Here is a 27,680-nt window from a genome sequence, read left to right on the forward strand (position 1 = left end):
GAACCTTCTTTTCTCTTGTCCAAGACAAGACCGACTCTTCTTCCTCCTCTCTCCTCCTTGTGTTCCCCTCTTGTTTGAAATATTCTCCTGTAACAATAGATAGAGGAGGGGAAAATATACCTCCTTAACAATTTTGTACAGCTCGCTCAGGTAACCGGCAATTCTTCTTTCTTTCTCTTCTTCTCAAATACCCCCTTTCTTCTATCTCTTTAGCTTAGATCTCTTCTGGCTTTTCCATTTTCAGCTCAAAGTTTTGAGCTTTTTTAGCTTAGACGTCGGAAGAAATGTTTTTGAGGTCAAAAAAGTTTTCTTGCCCAAGTTTCGACTTCAACTTTGCGATGATTTTTCTGGGTTTTCATAATTTTTTATGACCCTTTGTTCTAATATATCTTTTGTGCGTGTTGTAAGATTTGGGTCAATTGTTGTGTTTTCTTTGGTAATAGTAGTTGAAATTTAACGGATCTGAGAAGTGATTTTTTTTCAGCTACCAAAAAAAGTAGGTTTCTATTTGAAATCAAGGATATATTTCGTTTTCTCTTCTGTTTAGAACGAGGTGAAATCCTTAGGAACCTCAAAAATTATCTTCTCTGGTGAATATAAAAAATAAGTTTTAGAAATCTCTGGAACGGATCTGAAATATTGAGTTACCTTTGAATTTATCGATTAATCCAGATTTGCTTGATCTCCGAAAATTGCCATGTTTTTTGTTTTTACCTACAAGTCAAAAATTCCTCAGCAGCCGGCTATTCAGCTCCCACTTTGACCAGATCCATGCTGATCTCAAAAAATTACATTTTTACTTCAAAATTACTTCTTTAATTCTTAATTGTTTATTTGGAGATTCCCTATTGAGCTATGTCTCTTGGTATATTTGTCTTCTAATCCCCCTTTTATCTTCAGTAGGCATCTAATTCATGTGGCTTTTGAAACAGGTGTGGCGATTCTTTTTCATAACCAAAAAAAATCCAAAAATCTCAAGGAAGAAAAGAGAAAATGAAGCAAAACGGTTTTGCTGCCTATGAGGAGAGGAGAGCCTCTGTCGCCATCTCTGTCCCAAGTTCAATTGTTCCAGATTTCACCACTCATGGGAGAGAGAGGGAGAGGGAAACTGTTGTTTGCCCTAAACCAAGGCGAGTTGGAGGCCTTAATCCGGCTATGGCTGACCCTATCAGACCTCTTCGATGGCATGTGAGGTAATTATCTGAGGAACATGGACCCCCTTTTGTATTGTACAATACAAGAAAATTACCTGAGTTCTTTATCAAGTTTTTTTTTGTTTTTTTTTTTAATTTGGGTATGATTTTGAAGATTAATTTATGATGGGCTTATTATCTGTGGTGGAAACTTTTACAGCCATCAGCAGGAGGTTTGTGATGCAAAAGCTGGAGCTGAGTTGTTGGATATCATCCTTGCAAAGGTGTGTGCTTTTTTCTGAATTTTTTTGGTTAGTTTTTTACCCTGCAACTGATCTAAGACTCCTAGGTTTTGGTTGTTAGTTGCATATAGGTAAGCTTTTAAGCTGTTTAGGTGGTCGAGGGTGGGCTAGATGATTAAATTGTTTAGCATCGGCAAGTTTACTGTTGCAAAATTTGGATAATTAGATTCATGTTTTTACTGAAATGAGAGTTTCTTGTTTTTGGACAGGGTGGTTATGGCACGGAACAACCATCATGTACACAGGCAGCCTCGTCGCCCCCATTTTTTAGTGGGTCACCGCCGAGCAGAGTATCTAACCCATTAATTCAGGATGCTCGATTTGGTGATGAAAGGGTCACCCCAGTTTCCCCTCGTGCGATTCCGATTCCCTCCGGTTTGGCATCGTCCCCGTCCTCATCCGCCAGGAAATCCGGCGGGTGCGTCCGGGCGAATTTTGGCAACAATCCGGCTGTGAGAATTGAGGGGTTTGATTGCCTGGACAGGGATCGCAGGAATTGCAGCATCCCTGCTCTGGCTTAGATAATAAGAATTTGTTTTCCCTAAACAAGTCCAATTCATCCAAGATCGAGTATCCAAAAGCAAAAAAGATATTTGAGAAAGTACATATTAGAGAGCAAAGTTTGGAATACTTCTACTACTATTGATTAGCATCAGCAGCAGCAGCAGCAGAAGAGAAGAATTTTGAAGAGTTTCACGAAATCAAGAATTGAGGAAGTGAACGAGAGGTCGTTAGATCCTTTTTTGGTCTTGTGTAAATATGTTTGAAAAAGGGTCTGCAAGTGTATATTGTTAATGCGTCTGGTTTCCTTTTTTTTTTTTTTTTGTAAGTATAAGATCTGAGTTGTTATTAACCAAAAGGGTCCATCTGCAGGAGTAATTTTATGAAGGTCTGCTTTTAGATAAGAGATCAGTGATCTGGAGGGGTAGAGCCCTCTTGATCATGGTGATGTAAGTATTGAGGAGATGATGAGAGGGGTTTGAATTTGATTACTACTAAAAAAATTCGTTGTCCATTTTGGGGTCGTTTTGAGAATTTCCAAGGGCGGCTTTCTGGTGAGAATCTGTAAAAACCAAGTGTTGTGGGTGTTATCGAGTCGTCTATGCAGTCCATTCACTTTGTAAATATATATGTATGTTATAAATATATAATTTTCTTCCGGCAATGATTCCTCCTCGTTCTTTCCTTTTTTTGTTTTTAAGCTCTCCTGTTTTCATTTTCAATCGGTTTGGATGGTCCATGATGATGATGTCTGGTTTTACTGTCATGTTTGCTGATGATGATGGGTATGATGATGATGATGCCGATGCCTTTGCTTAATTGCCACGCGAAAGGGATTACTGAGGCTGGTGGGCAGGTCATAGAGAGGGTGCATGGATGGATAGCAGAAATTTGTTGTCTTTTCACCGTTCAGACTTGATTTCTGAGATGTCGCCTACTAACTACTCCCAGATCATCGTGTCCGTGTAAATTTCGTTCCAAAGAGTAGCAAGTGGTTCAAGAAGGCCTAGAATTTGGTTGCTGGAAAATTTTGGTGGGGTGTAGTTGGAGGTGGGCACACAATTGTTGAGATTTGAGAAGCAAAATTGGTTTTGCTTGTGCTTGACAAATGAAAAAAAAAAAAAAAAAACCAAAAAGGGTTTTGCTTGTGGGTAACTTGGGAGTAGGTGAGAAGGTGAATGGATGATTTTACCGTGCAATCATGTTAGTAGATGTGGTCTCTATTTGACAATGAGAAAAAATCTTTTTGTACTTTCACCAAAGCAAGAAAAAGTTAAGAAAAAAGAGTGGCTTGATTGTGCTCAAAGGAAAATATGCTATTGGATCTCTTCCGTAGCTTCAATATAATGAGTGTAGTCTCCAAGGTGCTTTAAAACAGCTGTGAAAGCATGGGAATTTCAATCGTAAAAAGTCAAAAGGACGCTTGATAGAGCGTACGGGAACTCCAAATTCCGAAGGCGCTTAAAGTCAAAGGAGGCAAATAAATTAACATCATGATGTCAAGAGTTGGTTTTTCATCTACGAATTTTGTATCCAAATTCACACCTCACAATTCAAAATTTTTGCTGCCAATGTTCACAAAAATCATCTACGCTAGTATGTTTGGAACGAAGATTATTTCACTTTGTTTACACCTTATTTATACACACTGATCTGTTTGCATTATCAACACATTTTCTAATCACTTTTTTATATCAAAAAAAGTGCTACAGTAAAAATATCTAAAATAATTTACAATCCAAACACACTTAATTATGCAGTGGTATGAGTTTGGAATACAATTATTTTTTCAAAAAAATTTTACAATTTTTATAAACATATTTTTTTAATTATTTTTTATCTCATATATATCAAATCGTTATAATACATTATTTTATAAAAACTCCAGAAAAAAAACATATAATAATTCAAACGGACTCAAAAGGGCATCAAGCGGGACAAAACATATTATCTGGTGCAGACATCGGTTAGCATGAGCAGCATCTTCATAGTGTACAGATATGAGGTAGATTTCATATTCATATGGTATGAAAGAATAATGAAGCTAAGGATTTTAAGATGTGAATGGCTAGAAGCCTAGAACAACTTGTAGCAGTATTGGATGGAAAGCAAAAATGAAGCACTAATGACATGTCGAGACCATAAAGTATTTAAAGGAAATTTTTTTTAACAGGAGGGATGGAATTTAAAAAATAAAAAAAAAGAGTAAGGGAATTAAAATCCAGAACCTAAACATTCTAGCATTTTTTACCTTAGTTATTAGACGAAAACCTCTTCAGCAAGTATTCACTTTCCACTTTTGATCTCCAGTTGTTTGGATAGGATGTTATTTGAAATAATTACTGTAGTATTTTTTATAATGTGATGCATGTGAGATAAAAAAAGTGATTTGAAATATAAAAATATAGGTTAGAAAACTTATTTACAATGCAAGTCAAATATTATTTGAAAAAATTTAATATCCAAACGTTATATCCATTTGTGTGTGGGGATCAAATGGAAATAACTTTGGAATGTATATAAAATTATATCCATTTGCACTAACTAGTTGAACTTGGCCATAAATGAGCTAAAACAGGTTAAAAACATTGGAGCTCATGTTCTTCCATCCATCGAGAAGATGAGCACGAGTCAACTGGTTTACCGACACTGGGATTTGAACCCTCCCATGTGCCTTTGTTGTGTTACCCATTCATGGGCTGGTGTTTAAAGTTTAAACTACTCATTTTAGATCCGCATTTATTGTTCTATTTTTTCGATCTGCATTTATATTTGAATTTACTTTAAAGTAGAGGAGATTATACCAAAAATAGATTATTGAATTAAACGATCAAGTACTGGTTTCATCTTTGTTGAACTACCTTTTTTTTGTAAAATAATCAGTTTGTTTGGATAGAATATTATTTGAAATAATTACTGTAGCACTTTTAATGATGTGATGTATGTGAGATAAGAAAGTGATTGGAAGTATAAAAAATTGAGTTAGAAAATGTGTTTATGATACAAACGAAATATTATTTGGAATATTAGGGAATGAAATTTAAGAAATAGTTGAATAGTAGGGAAAATTTGAATGGAGAACCTTTAATCTTTGGGACCTCAACTTGAATTACTAGTTGTTGAATGTGTTGCGATTGTACACATTTACTTCACACACAAACCATTTATCTCCTAGTAGTAGAAACATGGATAATGAACATAAAATAATTGAATAAATTTTATATACACTGACAGTATATATATACATACTATCATAGTTGGATCTGTAACATATCTGTAAAAGTTGAATTTTAAATTTTAAATTTGCATATTTGTCATTAATTCAACGTGCACCATCAGTGTAGAAAAGATTAATTCAAAATAATTTAGGATTACAAGTTCAAGAAAATAAGAGTAAATTTCACTAGAATTGTGTCTGCAGAGAATCTCTTGTTTTTATTTCTGCTGGTATTGGTGGCCCAAGCAGGATAACTTTGGGTTTCGTCGGCGCCGAAAATGCAAATATTGTTGTGGGCGGCCCATTGAGCCAGTACTAATTAGACGAGCTGAGTCGGCAAAATTTGGGGCTCCGTTTGAGCTCCCTGTACTCATGGTATATGAACATTGGGCTCAGGATGATGCCAGGACAGATGCCCTTATTATGTAACTCTTTAGTTATTTATAAAATATGATTGCCATTTGAAGAAAAAAAAATTAGAGAGTTAAGTTTCTCACAAAACAAGAATAAAAATCTTGCCAACCAATTAACAAGTTTCTATGTTAGCATAATTAAATTTGGTCTACAAGCTCCTAGATAGTTATGAAAATAGAACGACTCGAGCCGGGATGCAATATGATTCAAGTTTAGACCTGTCCATTTCGGCCCAATTTTTGATACTAACAGAAGCTGAATTTAAGCCCTAAAATCTTTTTGAAGTTTTTGCAGAAAATGTACTGTAATGATTTAATATGTGTGAGATTAAAAGGTAATCGAAAAATGTATTCACGAAAAATGTAAAATTTTTTTGATGAAAAATGGCTTTCCAAACAAAGTTGGATGATTTGCTTTCCATTTGGATTTAAAAAAGCTACACTTAATAATAATGTGCAAAAAAATCTTTTTTTTTTTAAATTCAATCAAGCTGCGCTTGGTATGTCGAGGTGGTTGAGGTTAAGGTCCATTGAATTAATTACTTTTTTTTTTTACAGGCTACACTTAATAATAATGTACAAAATATAATACTAGTATTTGGCTAATTTGGCCACTAAGGATGCATTTGATAAAACTAAAATCTGAAATTTGAATTCATTAAATTATTGAATTGTTAAATATTAAATCTAATACATTTGAGTGCATATCGTATTTAGTGATAAGTGAATAACTTATCTCTTAATTTTGGGAGCAAATATTGTCTAGGAAATTCAGTGCCATTTAATTAATTCAAATATTCAATTTTTTATTGTCAAACAATCTGAATATATTAAAATCTAATTCTGTTAATGTTTTAAGTGCTGAATTAGGTTATCAAATAAGAACTAAATTAGACAAGTTGGTACCCCAGCTACAAATTTGGGGTCTAATGGATACGGAGGAAGCAAGCTTTTGGCATTAGAAATATTCGAAAGGTCGTGATGTCAGAGTCAGAAGGCGTGGAAATCAAAAGGGAAGGAAGGAGACTATTGCAAAGTCGTAGCCCGTCTCCATTTGTACTCCATAAAGAGGACCAGGTTCCTGCCTCAGATCTCTCCCAGTAAACCGGCCAAAGGGCTGCTCCCTCGTCAGGCGTCAGCGTCACCAAGCCCAACGTGCCCCCCTTTTGAGTAATTCAAGAGCAGCCGCGCCAGGCGCCTCATTTCTGACGTTTCCCGCCTACTGATTCATGTCACCAAGTAAGTGCCTATCGCTAAGATACAAAGTAATACTGACAAGAAAAGGGGGAAAAAAAAACTCACAAATTACCATTTGCATCATATAGCAGTCTACATCGCTAATATTAAATACATTTGGATACTGAATTTATTTTAATAGTGGTTTTATTTGGATAGCAAATTATCTCAAATAATATTTCGTTTGTATTACAAACACATTTTTCAATCCACCTTTCAATATTCCCTACCACTTTTTTATCTCACATACATTATATCACAAAAAGTGTTACAATAATCATTCAAAATAATATTTCAAATGATACTCTATCTTTACTTGCATCACACATACGATTTCTGAGTCATTTATTTAACATTTTTAATCAACTTTTTGTATCACATATATCAAAAAATGTTATAATAAATATTTCAAATAATCTTCTATTCAGATACAGGGAAATTCCACTATTCTTTTTGAGTACCATACTTATGATTCTAATCTAATAAACTCTTGCTAACATCATTTAATAATTTAAACTCCTAAAATCATCTGATGGTTAATATCTTTTTTAACACATCTAATGGTGAATTGATACTCATTGGTATAGTACCCAAAAGGTTCTATAAAACTCCTCCCGAAATAATATAAAACTAGTTAGTGTTATAAACAATTAGGAGTATTTTTTTTGCTCATTAGCACTAAATTTTTGTTTATTACTTAAAGAAATACAAGGAAAAGACAAACTTTATCTCCAAAAAGAAGAAAGAAGTGGGAAATTTTCACGAGGAGTAATTTTGGCCATTTACTAGTCTAAAACATTTTTGGCTTAAACTAATATGAATCTCATTTTATTACTCTAGTAGTAAATATATTAGATAACTATATATGAATCTCATTTTATTCCTCTAGTAACGTTTCACGTACCTATGACGCATTAATCTCTTGTCCAATTGCGTGCTAATTAGTCGATCATAACGATGCGAGGTAATTAAACGTTGAGGCTGGAAATCTAGGTCAAATTAGATGCTACTACTATCATCAAACTTCTCATGAGTGTACACTAGAAAAGAAAGTACATACTGTATATTGTTTTTCTTTCTAAAACCAATTCCACGAACCCATTAGCTGCAGAACTTAGACCTCAATGCATAGGTTCAATGTATTTCTTGGATGTACATGATGTAGCATTGCTCTTCGTGAAATCACATTATGCATGGGTATGTGTACAAGAAAGGTGTTACGTTGGCCATTGTGCCCTATCAAATATTCAAATGGGACGAATGAAATGGCTACTGATCTTGTCAGCATGCAAGCCAATTTCTCGAACCGATGCTTTCCAACTCCCCTATATATACATCTTGAAATTGGAAATCAAATTTAGCACACATCCCAGTTTGGTGGATGAGAATCTTTATTACTATAAGGGGGGCAAGCTTTTGTTCCTAAACAAACCAAAATGAAGAGGCAAGAAAGAGCATTGCAAGAAGGGTTTGGAGTCTTGAAGACAATCTCAACTACAACAGCAACAAAGAAAAAAGGGAAACCGAGAGTTGTTAAGGAGAAAATAGACGAGGTGGGAAAGGTACATATAGAAGAGAATAAGAGGGATAATGATGGAGAGGTTGCTGAGGAGGTGGTGATGGTGATGGAGCGGGATGAGTGGCCATGCTTCTTCTGTGCAGTTGTTGAGCAATTGTCATGGGGGACTTGTTGGTCACCTTTCTGGGACATAAACCTGATGGGGGAAGCTTCTCATGCATTCTTTTCTGATGTCGCGTGGGATGATGATATCTGGGATTTGAAGGATATCAAGGACTCCCCCACTCCGTGAGAAAATCCTGGAGAATTAGCTCTGCGCTTGTTGCATCAACCAAGTCTTCTGATCATTTATTTGTTGTTTAATTCTACCAATAATATATGGCCACTAGTGTTATGGTGCAAATTCGTTCAAACTTGGCTTCAAAGTCCAAGACGTTGCCAAATCATGATCTGGGATCAGCGTGAAGGTTTAATAAGGTGGATGAATGCTGCAGCTAAATTAGGTGAATCTGAAAAATTTTGATTGCTTTTTAGGTTCAATCTATACCATGGTATTCTATCAAAAATTCAGTCGTTTGAATGTATGGTAACTTAATTGTTCTTACGTTTCTTTTGAAGTAGAATTGTTCTTATGTTGTTGATTTATGGTTAATACAACTGAATTTAGATACAGAACAGACTAAAACAGGATAACACTAGGCTAGACTAGCTAGTTCTGCCGATTCAAAGATTCACCTGAGGAAATAGTGCTCCTTTTCTTCTTTATCACGGAGTGTAATAAGTGATCGGTTTCAGGTTTTTTGGTGAAATTCTTCAAAGACTTGTGAGAAAAGCCAGTGACATCTGTTTGCCAAAGATGATTAAAAAAAAAAAAAAGAAAAACCTTACCAGTTGCTCATGCAAGAATATAATGGTTTTACCCAGGCAAATGAACATTGAGCAGCAAAGACTAGGAAAAATTTTCCAACATCAATAATTTGAGATTGACACAGGAATAATTTTCCCCATCAAATTGGAGACAAAGGATGATTCGGACCCAAGAATGTGGGTATTCCTTCTTGCATTCCTCAAGCTCCTTGAGCACCTGAGATGAATCTGTGCATCCGAACATAGGCAACTTCCACATGGTCCAGTAACGTCCATCATAGTACCCAGGTGACCTGTGATGCTCACGGTACACAAAACCGTACTACAAAAGAAAGTTTAAAAAAGAAAAGTTTTGTGACACCATTTCTTCAGCAAACCAGATTAGAAATTAGGAAATGGTAAATTAACTAAGAAATCTAATAGTTACGAGGTTGTATAAACAAAAGGGACATACCAGCAAGTAAGGCCTAAATTTTACTGGGACTGAATGATAAATGAGTAAGGGGGATCAGTAAGTATTCTTCAGCTGGTTGATAGAGCGAATCAATTCTTGAATTAGATTATGCTCCATTTTTTTAATGCAAATATGAAATAGATAGGTGAGAAAAAAATGGAAAAGAAAAGTTAAACAATTTACACCTGTATATTGCGGCCCCCCCAAAAAAAAAAAAAAAAGCTGCCTGTTAGGAAGTTCAGTTTAATTATGTCAACGCCGTAAATTCCTTCGGAACACTAAAATGAAAAAGAACAAAGTAATGAGATTCAAATTTAGTTTTTAGATGTCGAATACAGCACCAACTTATTGAGTCCCAAACTTGAACAATTGAGTACACAATCTAAAAACTTTAAATACAAACTTAGTGAGATATCAAATCTTAGACAGCATACCTAACACCAGCTCCAATTTTTTTGAAATACTAAATGAAGCGAAGTTTATTGAGATGAATTGGATACCTAACACCTTGCATGTGTACTATGAAAAAGAATGAGATGAATTGGATAAATATTCACACTCCTTCCTATTTATTTTTCTATTATAGAAAAGGCATCCCCTTCTTGACATATTTGGAAGTTTTCATTCTTATAACTTAATAAATTATTAATAAATTATAGGTTGATGGCTTTTGGAAAACGGGGACAACACCGTTTATTTAATATTCTTTGAGACATTATCAATTATGTAAAATTTGAATAAATAGGAATGCTGGCTATCAGAATCGAACCTTTGTAAATAATTTTCAATAAAATTGATTGGACCCCACGCATAGTACTAAAATCACTATGCACTATGTGATATGGGCATTCTATATGTATATATATAGTTGGCCAAATCTTCAACGTTAACCTTTCTATTACAACCATCCATCCCTGCCCCTTCTCGAAAATATACTAACCTAGACTCCCAAGTAACCAAAGTAAAAACAAATTAAGGGTTTAACTTTTGTGACAAGAGGAAATGCTGCAATTATCTTTTAGCACCTTCATGCACCGACTCTTCCCACATTGCCAGCGTGAGACGTAATGTCAGTTTCCTTACGGGTGAAGGGGAAGGCAGAGACGGGAAATGGTGCAACCATGCTAGCCTAAGCAGGGGTGACGCGGTTAATTGAGGCAACTGAAGCAGTGGAGGTCATGGAGGAGGCCATGGACCCTCGTTACCTGGCTAAAAATGCCTACCACTAAACACCACCCTTAATCAATCTGTTCGAGAGGTCGAGCTATGCCGCTTCACTCAAAATTTATAGGAAGAATTTCACTGTTGAGTAGCCTTGCTCAAAATCTTGTCTCCATCCGTCACAGATTGATGTAGTGACTTCGCTATCAAAAGATGCAATGATAAAGGATATGTTTTTCATCTGCAATATAATCAAGAAACCTTTATAACACCTCATCTTTGTCTATTCTATCACAATCTTTTGACGAAACTTACAGAACAGAGAGAACACTCTAACAAGTTTCCAATAATTTGGTATTTGATTTGTCCAAATAATGCAGACATCTGCTTCCAAAAGCAATATGCATTAACAAAATGGTCGGGAATAAACGCTAATCTACTAAGGAGGGGTCAATGTTCTAATTTCCCAAATTAAGTCTATTATTAATTTCACAAATTTTTGATTAAGTAAGAATTAGTTGGGACTGTTGATTAAGACCTACATTTTCAAAATTATATGAAAGCAAGCATATGCTTAACGTAAGTCTACTATAAATATAATCTTGACGTTTCTTTTATATGAGGTATGTAAAAGGAAAAAAAAATAAAAAGGTTTCTAAAAGAAAAGGTTTTAATGCTTTAACTTTTAAATGAAAAAATTTGAAGTAAACTAAAAATAATGTGAAAAATCAATAATATAACTAAAAATTTCACTTTGTTGTGAAGACTGTCTTACCCTCCACAAAAAAAAAAAAAAAACACACACACACACACACACACATGAAGACTGTCTTTAGAGTCCGGCATCAAGGAAACTTGGGCTAAATTATCTTGTTGGGCTCAAATCAAAAGTCCATAAAAAATATTATGGTCTACTGAAAATTCAGATTCTAGCCTTCTATTAATGGGGTCATAGGAGAAGGGAATGGACGGAACAAATATTTTGTTTTTTATGTTTTTAATAATAACCTTCCTTCACTTTCCTAATCCCTCCCTATTCCCTAACCAAGTAACCAAGTTCGAGGACTCGGGGCACGGACGGTTGCAGGTGCAACTGTCCCTGGCAATTGTGGTCATTAGCAATTGCGCGTAACTTTCTTTGTACATCGTGTAACTTTTTTTTCACAGGATGTATTTTCAGAACAGATAGTGGTGGGCCCCACACTTGGCGCGGAAATCGAGTTACATGGTGTAATCTCAGCCGCACAAAATTTTGAGGGCAAATCTTGGCCCTTAACCGTGCAGGGACGGTCATACTGATGACCGTCCCTGCCCCAAATCCCAAGTTCGAACCTTGGTTTTCTAGATGGGAACAAATATTTTGGTTGTTTGTTTCGTATGAAGTATGATTTTTTTTTTTTTTTAATGACAAACAAGTTTTCTATTATCATTCACTCGCGTTGCTATTAAATCTTTTTGTGATATTATATGGCTTAATTGCTTTTTAACCTTTTAAGAGGGTCTAACCAATGCCGTCTAATGGAGAAGGCAAGTAAATGAAACCTAAAATTTGATGCCCAAAGAGAAAAGAGACACACGATTAATTCTTGAGCTCAATTAAACACTTTTTCCCCCCTTCCTTTTGTACCTAAAGATGAGAGCACAGTTAAGATATCCAGTCTAAATCTTGATCAACCATTAAGCATCTTGAGTGCACCGAATCAGCATTTTTAGTTTTTTTTTTTTTTGTCAAACGGAGTCAGCGTATTCAGTGCCATTATATATTCTCTTAAAAGTTTGTCCTGAACAACAAATTGGAAACGAAAAAATAAAAATAAAATAAAGGAGGTAACATTTCCTCCGAGATGGGCCACGGAAATTAAACTGGGATCCCGACATGTCCAGGGGAAATGGTCCTCCAGATAAGACTTGAAGATCACTCGCATCAGGGCACCCTGTGGAAACCAAATCGTAACAACTTTATTTGCTCCCCATGGTTGCAAAGCGAAAATCACCCTAAACACTAACCTCTGTTTGAATAGGCCGTTACATGCATCAAAAATTAAAGAAGAAGAAGAAGAAGAAGATTGTATCCCAAATATGTTTTTTGATTATTTTTTAATCTTCTTAATCACTTATATAAGTATCATTTAAATTAAACTTTTTTTTTACCTTCCCATCTCTCTCCCATACCTTTTCCATCTCCAGTTGTCAGGAGTTGAATCCTAAATCTAATAAAAGGGAGAACTCTGAGAGGCAAGAGCCCTCTCCTGATCTAGGCTTATCAATGGGTTGGATTCGGGTCGAAATTTAAAATTTTGGATTTGAACCCATTATAACGTACCAATTCAGACCAGAATCGTATACTTAACGGTTCTGGTGCTTAGGGTTCCAGAACGGGGTCCGACGGATTCCGGATCGAGTCCAGGTCTATCCGAAAAAACAAGGTCCAACAAAAACAAAAATAATGTACTTAGAAATATTATTGTATTTAGAAATAAGGCCCCAACAAGACTAGGGTTTGTTAATTTGGTAAAAGAATTATTATTGTATTTAAAAATATTTATATTTTTATAATTATTAATGTATTATCCAGGTCTAGGTCGAAATCCTATATTCTGTATCCAAACTGTTTTTTTGTTAGAGCAAACAGGTACGGATTTGGATAATGGAATTATTCTCAACTCGTACCCGGAAAAAACTATTAGGTCCGAGTCAGGTCCGGGTCCAAATTCGGACAGTTGACAGCCCTATCCTGATCATTGAACCAATTCTAGTGATTATTACTTAAATTAACCTTGAAAAATCATTTTCTTCAAAATTTTTTTGATATGTTGATCAATCCAATTACAGCCTGATTCTATCATCAATTAAGTAGAACTTGCATAAGTATTTTTTTTAAAGCTAGCTTGAAGAGTTAGATGTCTTCATTCAATTATTTAGATTTGCACTATCTCTTTTCCAAATCCGTTTGTTTCCATTTGTGTACGTTTAGTGTAATTTCTACCGCTAGGGCGAACTTCTTCATGCGTTTCATTAAAAGAAAAGAAAAGAAAAAAAAAGGACTGGATCGGTGCTTTGATCTACTGACGGCCCACCCAGTCCCTTGCCAATCAATTACAAATGTATCGGTGCTTTGATCTACGGACTGCACCAGTCCAACTGTCCAACGCAAACTCATCAGTTGACCGTACTGTCCCCCCTTTGACTACCGCGTGTTCTACATGCACTACTTAATCGCGTGAACTTGAGATTCCACCCTCTTACAAAAATGCTTTTAAAGCCTTTAATCACACTTTCCACTTTTTTCCCACCCTTTGTGCTCTGAGCTGTTTACAAACATAAAAACAAGAAACCAGCAAACATAGCAGCTGCAGAAGCAGCAAATTCTTCACACACACACACACACACTTCACGCTCACTCTCCCACTCTCTGTTCACACCCAAATCAGTTCTCAACAGAAATCCAGCAAAACCAACAAAAGCAAAAAAAAAAAAAAAAAATAGGTTCAGCAAAATGGAAGGAAAGGGATCATCATTAGTCCATTTACTAGTGATAGTCTTGAGCTTGGTCGCTTTTGGATTTGCCATTGCAGCTGAAAGACGCAGAAGCACTGTAAATTCTGTTTCCTTTTTCTCATCTTTTTTGTCTCTTTATAAACAGTTATGGTATTTTTGCACATCCGTCTCTGCTTTTGATATATACTAGTGTGCACAAGAGGTTTTTGAAGTAGATTTAGACTGGGATTTTTTCAATCATTTGTGAATCTTATAGTACTCTCTGTTTTTTTTGGGTCTTCTTTACACTGACTTATATTTTGCACATGAATTCTGTTTTGAAGTGTACCTCAGTGCAGATGTAAGGTTCTAGAAGTAGAAAGAAAGTGGAGATTGTGGATTCTATGTCAATGTAGTCTTATATTGTACTTCTATTTTGCTGGTATATGGTGAATTCTGGTTCAAGATCTGTTCTTTTTGAGAAATGACATTGTGGGTTGTCGTTTTACCATGAGTTTTTGTCGAGGTTCATATCGGTAAACTGTGCAGGGATGTTCTCTTTAGCTGTTTGGTGAAGTTACCAGCTGAAATGGCATAGTTTCCTTGATTGGTGAAAGCTTAGGTATGAATAACCGTTCTTGATAACTTGAAAAATGTTAGACAAAGATAGTGCATACGAAAAAGTAGTGAGAAGCGAAGCTTTCATCGGTAAATTCGTAATCCCTATGCTGCATGTAATTAAATTTTATCTTTTGGTGTATTCTCTTGTGAGTTCAAGAAATGTTTACACACCCCAAATAAAAAAAGAAATTCTTTTGATTGGCAAATCTTCTACAGGTAAGTTCGTAATCTCTATGCTGTATGCTAATTATATCTTTTGGTGTATTTTCCTGTTCCAGAAGCGTTTACACATCCCAAACTAAAAGAAAAAAAATTCTTTTGATTCGATTATTCTAGGTATTATTGCCCATTGAAGTTCTCAGATAAAAAGCTGCAATATCACTCAGTTCTTCTTGCCAATCTTTGAAATGGTTGAAAGATTGTGAAAGAGCTGACAAATAAGGATATGAAGTAAAATTTGTAAAACCAGGAACTCCAGTACTTAATTGGCTGATCAGTGTTAGTTAAGCTTATATTGTCCTGTTTTGTATGTACAGTCAGTATTGTCTTACTATTGGTTCTTAATGTTCAATGTATTGTCCTACTTTTGGTTCTTAATGTTCAATTAATTCACTGGTGGTTGCCTTCATTGTTGCTTTTCCTTTCTTTTGTTAACCTGATTCAGGGTTGGGAGTAGGAATGGAGGTGGGAATAATGAGTAAGTGTTACAGAAATTTGGAGCCAAGTTAAGTGCTCCTATAAGGCTTGCATTATAAAAGTATGTGAAAATTAGGATAAACTACAGATTTTTGCCCTGGTCATGGAGGGCTTGGATCCCTTAAGGCAGTATGGAGTTGCATCCTTGGTACCTCATAGAAAACTTCATGTGAATAGGGCAAATAGTAAAAGCTAAAATCAACTGTGTGATGGCATAATAATGCTTTCTTTACATGAGCACAAGCATTGGTACAAGTAAGAGTTTGTTCTTTTGAGTCATAGTTTTGGCGCACAGAAGTTTTCCCAGGTTGCATACAATTAATTCTTGCGGGTCCCTAATTACTGGGACTTTGAATGTAAAATCAATGTGGTTTCAAGGGATATGTCCCTAGAAATGAATATTTGATTAACTTGCAGAGAAAAAGTTTGCATCTCTATCCCTTGATTGGCTAGAAACATATGACTGGCTACAAAACTGTTGTTCAATTGAATGGGGGACAGATTTTGAATAGCACAGTGCTTCTGGTAGAAAATATTCTAAGACTAAGCCTTCTAAGTGACAGTACACTTACGTTGATAGTACATAAATGTTTTGGCATTGTCTCTTGATAGTGTAATTGGCTATCATTAGAAATTCAAAGAATACATAGAAATCCTTTCAAATTAAAAAGTGTCTATTAATTTCATTGAATTTTTCTTAAATTTGTACTCGCTCAAGCTTGGTTACATCTTTAACAAAGTAGGTTAAGATTATTTGTATATTTATGTACTGCAATTTCAAATCTTCATGACAATGGATGTGCTTGCACAGCCTCTTGACAATGGATCTAAGCCACACAGGTGGCCCTACTTGTTGTGGGAGGCAGTGTATGCACCACTCTTGTTGTGGGAGGCAGTGAATGCACCACTCTTGCACAACAGAATGTCTCATATGTATAGGGGAAAATACTTTGGTGGACTATGGTATATGAAGGGGCGTAGACCTGTGGCTGCCTACGAAACTGTATGACCTTTCTGATGTGGGTGGTCAGTCCAAAAATGGGCCTGTTGGACATGGACCACTTAAGGGTTTTCGTATCTATACATGGTAGCTTATAGGATATAGAAAATGACTATTCTGTTATGTACTGTGGTGCATCCAGCACTCTCTCGTAAAGCTTGGTTTGTGCCCATAGCTTTGTGAGAGAGTGGTGCATACACCAAGGTCCATGAAAGCATGTCTCGGTAGAAAAAGCCAAAAGGCTCAAGTTTGATTATCCTATTAAACTTTAAAAAATTACGTGAAAATGAGACGAGTTTTGCCAAATAAAATTGAAAGCAACAAGTTGACTGAGCCTTGATGAATAGGTTATCTGATCTAGGGGTGACATAACAATATGAGAGCAAGCATTTGACCTAGGTCTTCTTTTTAATTCTCTATTTTTCTCATGCTTGCTTATTTGCCTTTACTAAACAATTTTGCAAGTTTGATGGTAGCCTAGCTTATGTCTGATATACTGTCTAGAGAGAATTCTTAAGTTGGTCGTCGTACTCTCTGAATGACTATGAATAAGGTTCTAGTGGATGTACTAAATGAGCAAGATCTTATTTGGAAAAGTTTTTTTTGCATATATATATATATATATATATCACTCAATAGTTGGAGACAGGGACAGGCGACAGATAGTATTCAGGATGCCAGCAGAATATGTCAATGTTCAGTGCTAACTGTTTTTTAAGAACCTACTTAAGCCAAGGGAGGCAAGCAACACACTGATGATTTTGACCAATTCTTTGACAAGTAAGGCTGGCATTCAGAAGCTTTTTTTGTGTAAGATGCTGGAATTTAGGTATTTGCCAGATGCTGATTATGGCCTCCCAGTGCAATGCTCCTTTATTCTGCACCACTTAAAAAAAATTCACTTTTACAGCAATTATATCATAGCATTGCTTACCACAGCTTTTAGCCTCTAGGGTGAATTTGGTGGCTTCTGCCAGAAAGCCAGCACCAAAAGATGTTTGATTGCTTGTCAATGATGGTGCAAGTATATCATACACTAATTAGAAGCAAATATATTGTTGCCTCGAAGGTGTAGCTTACGACCCATAAATAGGTGGATAGACTGTGGGTCACAATTCAACCAATACGAAATAGCTGTTGGCATTTGCATGGTATATTTTGCTATCTCAATATGTTTATGAACCTATCTTATAATACGCTATAGTTTTGAAGCAAATATGCTGCTTTTGAGGGGTTGTGCTTTGAAACAGGCATGTGTTGATTAAGCAAACAAAGTATAAAAGGAACAATGAAAAAACTAGAAGCTGAATGCAAAGAAGTAAATGTTTACGTTGTACACATGTCATAACTTTCATAGGATATGAATTGCGCTTAGCAATGCACTGTGTACTGTGCATCGGTGTATGAACTGCATAGCTGTTGTTTGTGCTGTGCACCATGTGTTGAATGGACCAATTTGCATACAATTGCAGCTGGTCTACCATCCTGTAGTTTGAGCCAACTTTGAAATTATGATGTTTAGGCTTTATCTGGAATTTGGTGTGAGCTTCATTTGGACTGATTTTCCTGTGCGCTTTCTTACAAATGCTTCATGTAATACAGATTATGATGTCCAAGTTAAACACGAATTTTAAATTACTGCCAATTGACTATGTCAATATACCATACTGTTTCATGCTTTCGGAGAAGATGATTATGTCATGAGATGGCTTACTGATATGCAATTCAAGGAAAATTTGTGCCCACAATATGGGAAACTGATAGTCTTTCCTGGCATAATTGAGCTTTATATGGGGAAAGACCATGTTGCCAGAAACTGTAAATTTTTGTGTTTTAGCAGTAATATGCTGGGATGTGAAATTTGGCAGGGCTGCTGTGCAAAAATTTTAAATATCATATTTACGTTCTGAAGTTTTTGAATAGTGTATATTCACAGGTACTAGCAATATGTGTGTATGTTCATAGGTACTTTCTGCTTTTATGATTTATATGATAATTGTGAGTTTCTGTTGTCTGCGATACAGGGTACCTTCGTTGAAGACAAAAATACAAATCGCACGTACTGTGTTTACAGCTCGGATGTTGCAACTGGATATGGTGTAGGTTCTTTCTTGTTCCTTCTTTCAAGTGAGTCCCTACTTATGGGGGTCACAAAGTGCATGTGTTTCGGAAGGCCCTTAGCACCCGGTGGAAATCGAGCTTGGGCCATTATCTATTTTGTTTCTTCATGGTGAGATTCTGAACATATTGTCCATATTATTTTTGCTTGTCAAGATAATATATAACACTCAGAGATAGAGGAGGCAATCAAACAAATGTGCCATTTTCAGATGACACGATACGCTTAATGCTGGAACAGTCCCACGTTTGCTGGTATTGGGTCAGGAAGCTGTCTCTTTGGCACTCTTGCATGATGGTGCCTACACCTTTTGCTTCCACTATTATAACAAATGGCATGTCTAACCAAAGCCTGTCACGTATGGGGTCTGCATTTGACCCTATTGCATTAGATCAGAACCCTTTGGGAAAAGACAGTTGCTGGATGCATATTGGGGATTTTTCTATTTGAATTCTCAACTAATTGTTCTGACTGCACAATCTTGCAGGATGACATTTCTGGTTGCGGAAGCTTGTATAGTGGCCGGCGCTAAGAATAATGCTTATCACACCAAGTACAGGGACGTGATATATGCACAGAACTTTTCTTGTGAGACGCTAAGGAAAGGTGTGTTCATTGCAGGAGCAGTTTTTGTGGTTGCAACAATGCTTCTCAATGTGTATTACTACATGTACTTCACCAAGGCCATTAATCAACCCGCTCGGAAAGCAAGTCGTGCTAGCTCAAGTGTCGGCATGACTGGGTATGCATAGGTTTAGCTGATGAAACTAGATAGGTGGTGGGAGTCTTCTCCTCCTTTTTGATCTTTAGAAGGCTGCGATTTTGCTGTTATACAACAGATTGTTTCGTCAAGTCTGATTTACTTATCTAATCGTGTAAGTATGCATATTTAGGCAAAAAAAAAAAAGGCATATATCTATCAAACCCAATGGTATTTGCCTAAAACAAGGATGCAGGAAGTAAATATTATTATAATGGTTTCTTTTCTGGTGTTTTTCTTGGGAGTTGTTCCAAGGCTGGCGAGGTTACTGGACTTGTATCTTATCAAGTTCCGAGTCTGCTAAAATTTGCTGGATTCAGGATTCCCTAAGCAGTCCTCGTATAAATTAGGATATAATATGACCAGGGCATCTAATATCCAGTCAGTGACTGTTTGGCAATACTAATCCAAATTCAAGAAACCCATTCTCATTCCTCCTCAACGATGAATCAGAAGGCAAATTATACATCGAGAAAAATTTAGTGAAGTCTATATGCTATGAGTCGAACTTGATGAATTATGATTATGGGTTTAACAGAAAATTTGAGCTATGACTTTGCTGACTGCTCCTTCTACTAATGTTTCTATAAACTATTGAAATTTGAATCCCATCCTGAGGTAAACTCTCTCTTTAGGCAGTTAAACTCGTTTTGTTGCAGAAAATCATATGTAACACAGAGATATTACAACTCAGTAATACTACAACAAACCAGGCTGAACAAACTGAGATTCCTACCCAAGCAAAATTTTTTGAAGGGGAAATTCCCAGTCCACAGCTAACTCTATGTTTGATCTGTTTCTTTCTATGCCTTGCATGATGCCACTATACAATTCATATCATGAACAATGGATTGCACAACTCCAACAGCATTTGCAGACCTGGAAGAGAACTGAACAGGGTGCACCTGTTTCTTGAGGTCAACTTGATACCAAAAATAGTAAAAGATAAAGAGAAGACCAACTCATTTTGCAGCTGATTTGAGTTTTGAGCACAACGGGTGCCAGAAACAGCAATTGATCGTTGATTATGCAAGCCTACACAGACTGAAAATAAGCCAAAACAACAAATAAATGGAACTGATTGTATTATACTTTTTCTTTGGACTAGCTCCTTGACATGACAATTCAGCAATTAGAAAGAAAGAAAACCCTGATATATGACATTGAAATAGATCGAGTCTCTTCTCATCAGACAGGAAAACACAAGATTTTGATTCAAACAGTTTGCGTTTTGTATTTTGTTTTTGTCTCGCATTATTCAGAAAAAAAAAATGAGGATTTAAACGACTTTGCAGCGGCGGGAAACAAAGGCAATAAAAGGTTTTTGAATATAGACTAAGAATTACAATCTTAAGAATCACACTATTTTAATATTTATTTTAGTAAAGTGTATATTTTATTTCCTACAAGAAAAAGGAGACCAGTTGTAGTTTATCTTAATTAGACACAAATTTTAGTTCAATCTCGATGTTAGGTGCTTGAACCAAATCAAGCTCAAACTTAAACTCAAGTAAACCAATTTTAACTCAACTCGATTTACCTGCACCCCACTCCCATCATATGACTTCATCAAGGAAAAATCTTCCTACGTTCCCACCTCTTGTTTCTCTGTTTTCTCAAATTTTGGTTACCCGTACAAAACATATTTATTTCCCTACTAAGTTCATACATCTTATAAGCTGGAGGCCATGCCCATGCTTTAAATTAACCAGTTTCACCCGTAAGAGGTTAAACAGCATTGTTGTCAACCACAAAAAAAAAAAAAAAAAAGATTTCAGACGCAGTTACATATCATTTATTAAATGACGAGGGAAGAGAGAGTATGTGAGACAGGCCAAAAAGAAAAGGGCAAGAGAAGTGAGGATAGGGCCAAGAAGAAAAGGGTGAACGGAACAGTAAAGGACACACCAGAGATTTTAATGCGCTGTTAAGGTGGAGGAAAGAATCGTAAAAGACACCAAGAGAAGAACAAATCCAAGGCACAAAGTTAAGAAAAAAGGGTTTTAACTTTATTGCATCCAGAAGATCAGATGCAGAGATGATAGGCTCTGATGAGAGTGGCCAAAAATTTGATCTTTCTTTTGTGTTTTCAGGACCAGACCAGCCCAGAACCCATACAAAAACAAAAATAACTCACTTTTTTAATTAAACAACTCCTTTTGGGACGAATCCAACATTACAAAATATAAATAAATAATACAACTGGGATTCATTGGTTTGAGATTTGAGTTCACTTCTTATACAAATTCATTTTTAATTCAATTCTGATCAAAAGTTGATTATTCCCATTCGCAGGCACGTGAAATGTTACCAAGTCTTCCTTGTAGTCCTTAATCACAATTCACGAAGAAATTACGTGGAACTTTAACCCAATAATAATGACCTCGTAATTTGTCCAATATTTACCGACAATATTGTCTTTTACAGTAATTTTTAGGTCTTTAGTACTGTGAATGCTCCCCCTACCAAGAAACTTAATGAAATTTTAATCGCTAAAAATTTTTCTTTTCCGTGCGAATATTTGGAAAACCCTAGAAGCATCAAACGGGGTTGGATTGGGAATATACATGAACATGACAACTCAAACATATACTCTCATTCATGCTTCTTACTTGTGCTTGTGACTTCAGCTGATCGAATGGTCTTTGCTCGTTTTATACTTTCATTCCCCATGATGATGATGATGATGATATATCATCTTCAGCTTTTCCGAACAAGAACCAGAATATCAAGAAAGAAATAGAGAAAAGGACCACAATATATATCTGATTTCTTTGAGTCTATTCTTTCTCTGTTATTCACTGCCACATGACAGAAAATTTGAGTCAAGCATAAGTTTATAGAAAATTCTATGGTTCATTTTGAATATCATTCTCTCAACTTTTACCTCTCTCTATAGATAATAGTTTAAATTTTAAGTACTTCAACAATATTTAATCTAAGGATCAACGACATTTTTTCTCACCATCCAACGGTGAATTGCATTTGTGAGTATAATATCCAAAAAAGACGGTAAAATTTCTCTAAGTTTATGCACTGCTCTTTACACAAGTGTGTCAACAAAAATTTATTAAAACTTTACTAAAAAGCACTTAATGAAATCTAAATGTGTTTATAAATACTCTTCCTTATTTTTAGTTTATGGTTTCTTTTCTATTTTCACTTTGATGAAATTAAAGAACGAAGAAATTAAATGTGCCTAAAAGAGAAGCAATAAAATGGTTCTTTCCCTAATTAAGTCAGTCGATTTACTTGCATGAAATTTAACAGCATTAGAACCCTGGTGTATTATATAGGTACATGAAAACATAGAACAAATTTCATGGAATAAACAGTATTCGTGCCAAATACCTCAAGAACAAGAGCTAGCGGAATCAGCAATGTTTGGAGGATTATTGGTCCAAGTAATTCAAAGAAATCAATAAAGACCCCTACCGATTAAGCGAATTGAGGCTGGAGTATGGATTGAGAGGGTTTAGGAATTAAGCTGTTATTTTCTATTGGAATCAGCGAGTTAAAGACTTCTGCATACAAATACTAAGGTCAAATCCATAGCTCCATGTTTTTTTTTTGTAAAAAAAGTTGAAGAGCAAACACCAAAATCCAAAGCTCAGACAAGTGGCATTTCAAAGACGGTTCACAGGTTGGTTTAGCATGAAAATTTGCAAGAGGGAATTGTACAAAAAAATTATTTACGCAGAGAGAGATGGCAGAAATTTGCACGGACCACATAACAAATATTCCGTCTTCCATATTCCCTGCTTGAATATCTTCCACCGCCCCGAGCCATGTTAGATTTCTTGCATATCTCTACATACCTATATACATGTTATATATATATATATATATACCCTATTTACATGAATATATGGTCCCTAAAATAATCTTGTTTATGAACAAGTTAGCGGGATTCCCGGTTAGCTAACCTACTGTTTTGGCCATCTCATATTTCTGCACATTCTATATCATTTTTCTCCTCCTGGTAACAGTAGAATATCTTTCAATTTTTTCAAAGCAAGTAACGGCAAGTCTTCATAGCTCAACTCCATTGGTAATTTAATACTTTAAGATATACTACTACCATGCAATATTATGCAAGATATAGGTAGTTGTTTGGTACGTATTTAAGGACGCCTAGTGCCACCCTGCCTTAAAGTTAAACAATCCCCATCCCAACCACTCCAACTCATTAAAATTTAAGGATAAAAAAAAAAAAAAAACCACACACACTCGCACCGAAAAACAACAGCACACGAAAAATGGCTATAACTCTCACATAAAAGAAGAAAAAAGTTAGCTGGCTAAGCTATAAATATAATTCGAGGGAATTAATGTTGTTGGTACTTTTGTCCTTCCCTTGAGGAAACCTCTACTAGAGTTCAAATTTTGAAGCCATTATCATCAAAGATTTGTGAAACAAATTGGTAACTAGTACAAAATGTAGAAAATAAAAATGCTTGTTGTTACATAATTCATGAAGTCTACTAGATCCAAATTTAGGTAACTGGGACTTGTCACATTGATTGATGAAATTATTACTAGTATTTTTCTTTTCCAACTCATTATTGAGAATGATGGCGAGATGATTTGACTCTGTTATGAATCCTTAAGTCAAAGGACTACATATCTTCGCGCTTTCAATAGACCAATATAAGCGGTTCGACTTTATTTCCCAAAAAAATACTGGCACTAATTATTACTTCTACTTACCTGGTTCAGTTGGCAAGTTTCATGAAACTTTTTTTTTTTTTTTATTGGGCTAGAAATTTCATGAAAGGTTGATCGTGACAGAATTGCGGTACGTATAATTTGCCTTAGCTAATGCACGCTTCGTTAGCAGTACAACATCTACATTTGCAACAAGAGATAAATTGGTATTTCAATTAGGGTAAGTAGTTGCAAGTTTTGGCCTATCGAAAGGGATAGGTTGGATGTTCAGATTGCTAATTTTAAGAGAAAATTTTTATATTTTGTGAATATTTCTTACATATTTTTCTTTAATCACTTTTTTATCTTAAATATACTATATTATAAAAAAATTACTATTCTATAGTAATTTTTTTTTAAAAAGAACAACTATTTATAAAGTGCAATTCAAACAACCTATAAGTTACAATAAGAAAAGTAGGTGTCTTTGGATCATCCCTTCCTATTCATTAATTCATTCAATGTCTTTTTTTTTTTTTGAGCCAACACCTACTAGTATTTGGAACTGGCAATGTCGTAATTTAGCCTGAGATGGACACTCAATAGAGTCAATACACAAACATCAATTCCTCAATTATTAATTCTCAGATTTGAAGATTAAACAATCGTAATAGTAGCATTTTTGTGTAGTAAATATATACACAAGCAGACCCACGCTGCAGCTGCTGGTTTGGTATATATGTCATCATCAAAATGTGGGCCCATTCATGCATGACTATTCCCTCTATCACTCTATGTAAAACACAAAGCCGTCAATTCATACTCAAGTATAGTTTAGATGGTAAGAGACATAGATAAAACCACACGAGAGACTTGTGTATTTCTGCTCAAACTTTCTTCTGTAACCGGACAAGTAGTCTAGTGTGGCCGGGAAAAGATTCAGATTGAAGTAAATTTATGTGGGTTTTCCGGTGATGTCATTTGCCGGTGGAAGAACGTCAGTTATGTACTCATCTCTGGTGGTTTTGCTGATCATCATTTCAGTGCTGCATATATGGGTTTTCAGTGAAAAGAGTGGAGGAGTTGGGGCCTTGCGGATATTACCAGGAAGTAGAGTGGCATTGGAGAAAGTAGATCATCAGACACTAAAGAAATCCAACAGCATCAAGAATCATACCCAACTCTTTCGTGAATACTTCAGGCAAAGAGTTTCTGATCTCAACAGTACTAATCAGAATAATGGTACTTTTCAAGAGAGCAAGAGAAGGGTTCCCAGCTGCCCAGATCCTCTCCACAACAAGTAGATTCAAGATTCTCATGTTTTTTTTATGTTTTCCTTTACTTCTCCTTTCTCTCTTTTTTCAATCGAATTAGATTTTTTTTTTGGTTTGATTTAAACCCAAAATACCCACGTTTTTTCTCGTAATCAGAGAGAAGATGTATTTTGATGGTTCTAGTTATATAAAGGGGCAAACCGTGCGTATTTTGGTGCTTAGCAAATGCTCTTTTGGGATTTGGAGACGAAGGAAGTGGAGGATCTTGATGTATATAAAAGTTGAGATTTCTTAATTTTATAGCTATTAATTAGAATGGGAATCATTTGGTGACTGGATGGAAATCTTTTGGTTTCTTGCCTTCTTTACTTCAATTCTTTTTAGCGATTGAATGTAAACCTTTTAGTTACTCGCCTTCTTTACTTCAATTTTTTGTTTAATTGTTGTCATGTATCTCTGTATATTGCATATAGTTTGAGTTCAGCAATCTAGTTGATTGCTGAATAGTTTAAAGTGGGAAGGAAGAAGATGTAGAACCACTGGATATATGTACCGATTCCGTGTAAATTTTGCCAAATCATAATAGATTCTTGTGTTTTCGCTTTCACTGTTTTGATGCAAAATCACTTCACTTTTCACCTTTCGGGACTGATGTATATTTGCTTCTGTCATTGTCTTGGAAGATTGAAACTTTATGGATTTTAGGTAATCATAATTTATGCCTTTTTTAAAGTGTTGAGCTCGGTATTGCAACTTTGGAATTGCTTAAAGTGCATTGTTGTTGATTCGCATCTAGTAAAACGATACTTTTTCATCTTGTGGCCTAGGTAGCACCTATTTTTCCAAAATGGGCAATTCTTTATTCAATTTGATTTGTTTACTCATCTTCTATTCTTCCAAAGCTTTTAACCAAGTTCATGTAAGGTCCTGTGCACAATCTGCTGGTACAACCCCAAAGAAGCTTTTTACAAACAGACCACACTAGCTAGCTGTGTTGATTCATGATTGATGGGGTTGATAGGTTTGGTTGGCTGAAAAGGGCAAAGATTGCCCCTTCAAGATTTGCTGCATTGGTTTTCATTGCCAAAAGCAATCTTGCATCCCGGGAATCAGGAAGAGAATGACATGAGAGTCATAGAAGGGAAGGGCAGGAAAGGATGGTTCAACGGAAAAGATGTTGGCAGAATTGATTGTTTGAAGTGTTGAGCCATTTATTATGTCTTCAATACTCAGGACTTGCTGTTTTTCTCTTCATTTTCGTTGACAACATAATTGTGTATTGTCAATAATCCTCAACGTTAATTTTGATCCTCATTCCTAGATATATATACATAATCTGCAATTCGAGAACAAAAATGTTTATATTTGATTAATTCGTCAAAATTTTAAAAATTAGCAACTAATGCTGGCACTCATTGTAGGACCTTATATTCTTCTCTCCTTCACCTGCTACTATTTCCTCCTATCAATGATCTAGTATAGGATTTGATACAGTCGTCTTGCTCTCGAGCAATTAAAAACTGTATAATTAATTAATTTCTAGGGTCAAAGAGCAACTCACTAGTGATTCGACTTCATTCAACCGACAAAGACATGCTCCTTGGTCAATTTGGTCAAAACAGTCACTATGCAATGAGGCTTACAGGTTTCCAATTAATAATTCATTTGGTTGTTTAATCATTGATGATGAATTGCATAAATGAGGTTAAGGTCATGTAGTCAAAATATCACATGAAGATATCTGATTTTCACTGTTTACCCAAAAAGAAGACAAAGCATGATTTTTGACCGGCAAACACTGAATCCAAAACACAACTCTTAGTGAAATGTGAACGAGCTACGTCCAAAGTTGTTTACATAAATTATTCCTGTTCTGGCTTTGAAAAATGAACCCACATAATATAAGCTAAAACATACAGAACGTTTGGCTCTTGCCAATTTTGTTTTGGACTTTGATTCTTCCCATGGCCAGGCAGAACGGGGAATCTTTACTGTGTACCTTGGAAGATTGTCTCGTCCTACTAACACTGAGGCCATGTTGATATCCAAACAAACAAGTTTTTCTCAATTAAAAAAAAAGGAAGGGGATAAAATAAACAAGAAAGAGCCCAGTTGATTATGAAGATGGATAGATGGACAGAGGGATGGAAAAATCAAGATTGGAATAGCTCCAAAAGTTGATGGCAGCAGTATAAATATATTTAGGTCTTCCAGTGAAGTAGTTGTCCTGTTTACGTAAAAAGTGCATGCAGACAAGAAAACATAATCGCTGAGTGAGAACAA

At 35.6% G+C, this 27,680-nt stretch overlaps 2 protein-coding genes across 3 annotated transcripts in view; both read left to right on the forward strand.

Moving 5' to 3' along the window:
• On the forward strand, window positions 1-2,600 carry LOC113753172. The gene is made up of 4 exons (XM_027297270.1): window positions 1-150; window positions 933-1,193; window positions 1,354-1,417; window positions 1,645-2,600. Exons 2-4 carry the CDS (start codon window positions 994-996, stop codon window positions 1,954-1,956), a joined length of 576 nt encoding a protein of 191 aa, XP_027153071.1. The 5' UTR covers window positions 1-150; window positions 933-993; the 3' UTR covers window positions 1,957-2,600.
• Window positions 2,601-14,110: 11,510 nt separating this feature from the next.
• Window positions 14,111-27,680, forward strand: part of LOC113754043 — a 21,083-nt gene continuing 7,513 nt past the window's right edge. Inside the window, exons 1-3 of one of the 2 annotated variants that reach the window (XM_027298360.1) lie at window positions 14,111-14,398; window positions 18,622-18,827; window positions 19,204-19,351. In XM_027298360.1, the coding sequence (XP_027154161.1) occupies window positions 14,300-14,398; window positions 18,622-18,827; window positions 19,204-19,351 (453 nt within the window). In that variant the 5' untranslated portion in view covers window positions 14,111-14,299. Of the gene's footprint in view, window positions 14,399-18,621; window positions 18,828-19,203; window positions 19,704-27,680 lie in introns of those variants that run through there. The other variant, XM_027298359.1, reaches the window with a different exon arrangement.

Source organism: Coffea eugenioides, chromosome 11 (assembly GCF_003713205.1).
Source record: "Coffea eugenioides isolate CCC68of chromosome 11, Ceug_1.0, whole genome shotgun sequence".
Classification (NCBI taxonomy): Eukaryota; Viridiplantae; Streptophyta; class Magnoliopsida; order Gentianales; family Rubiaceae; genus Coffea; species Coffea eugenioides.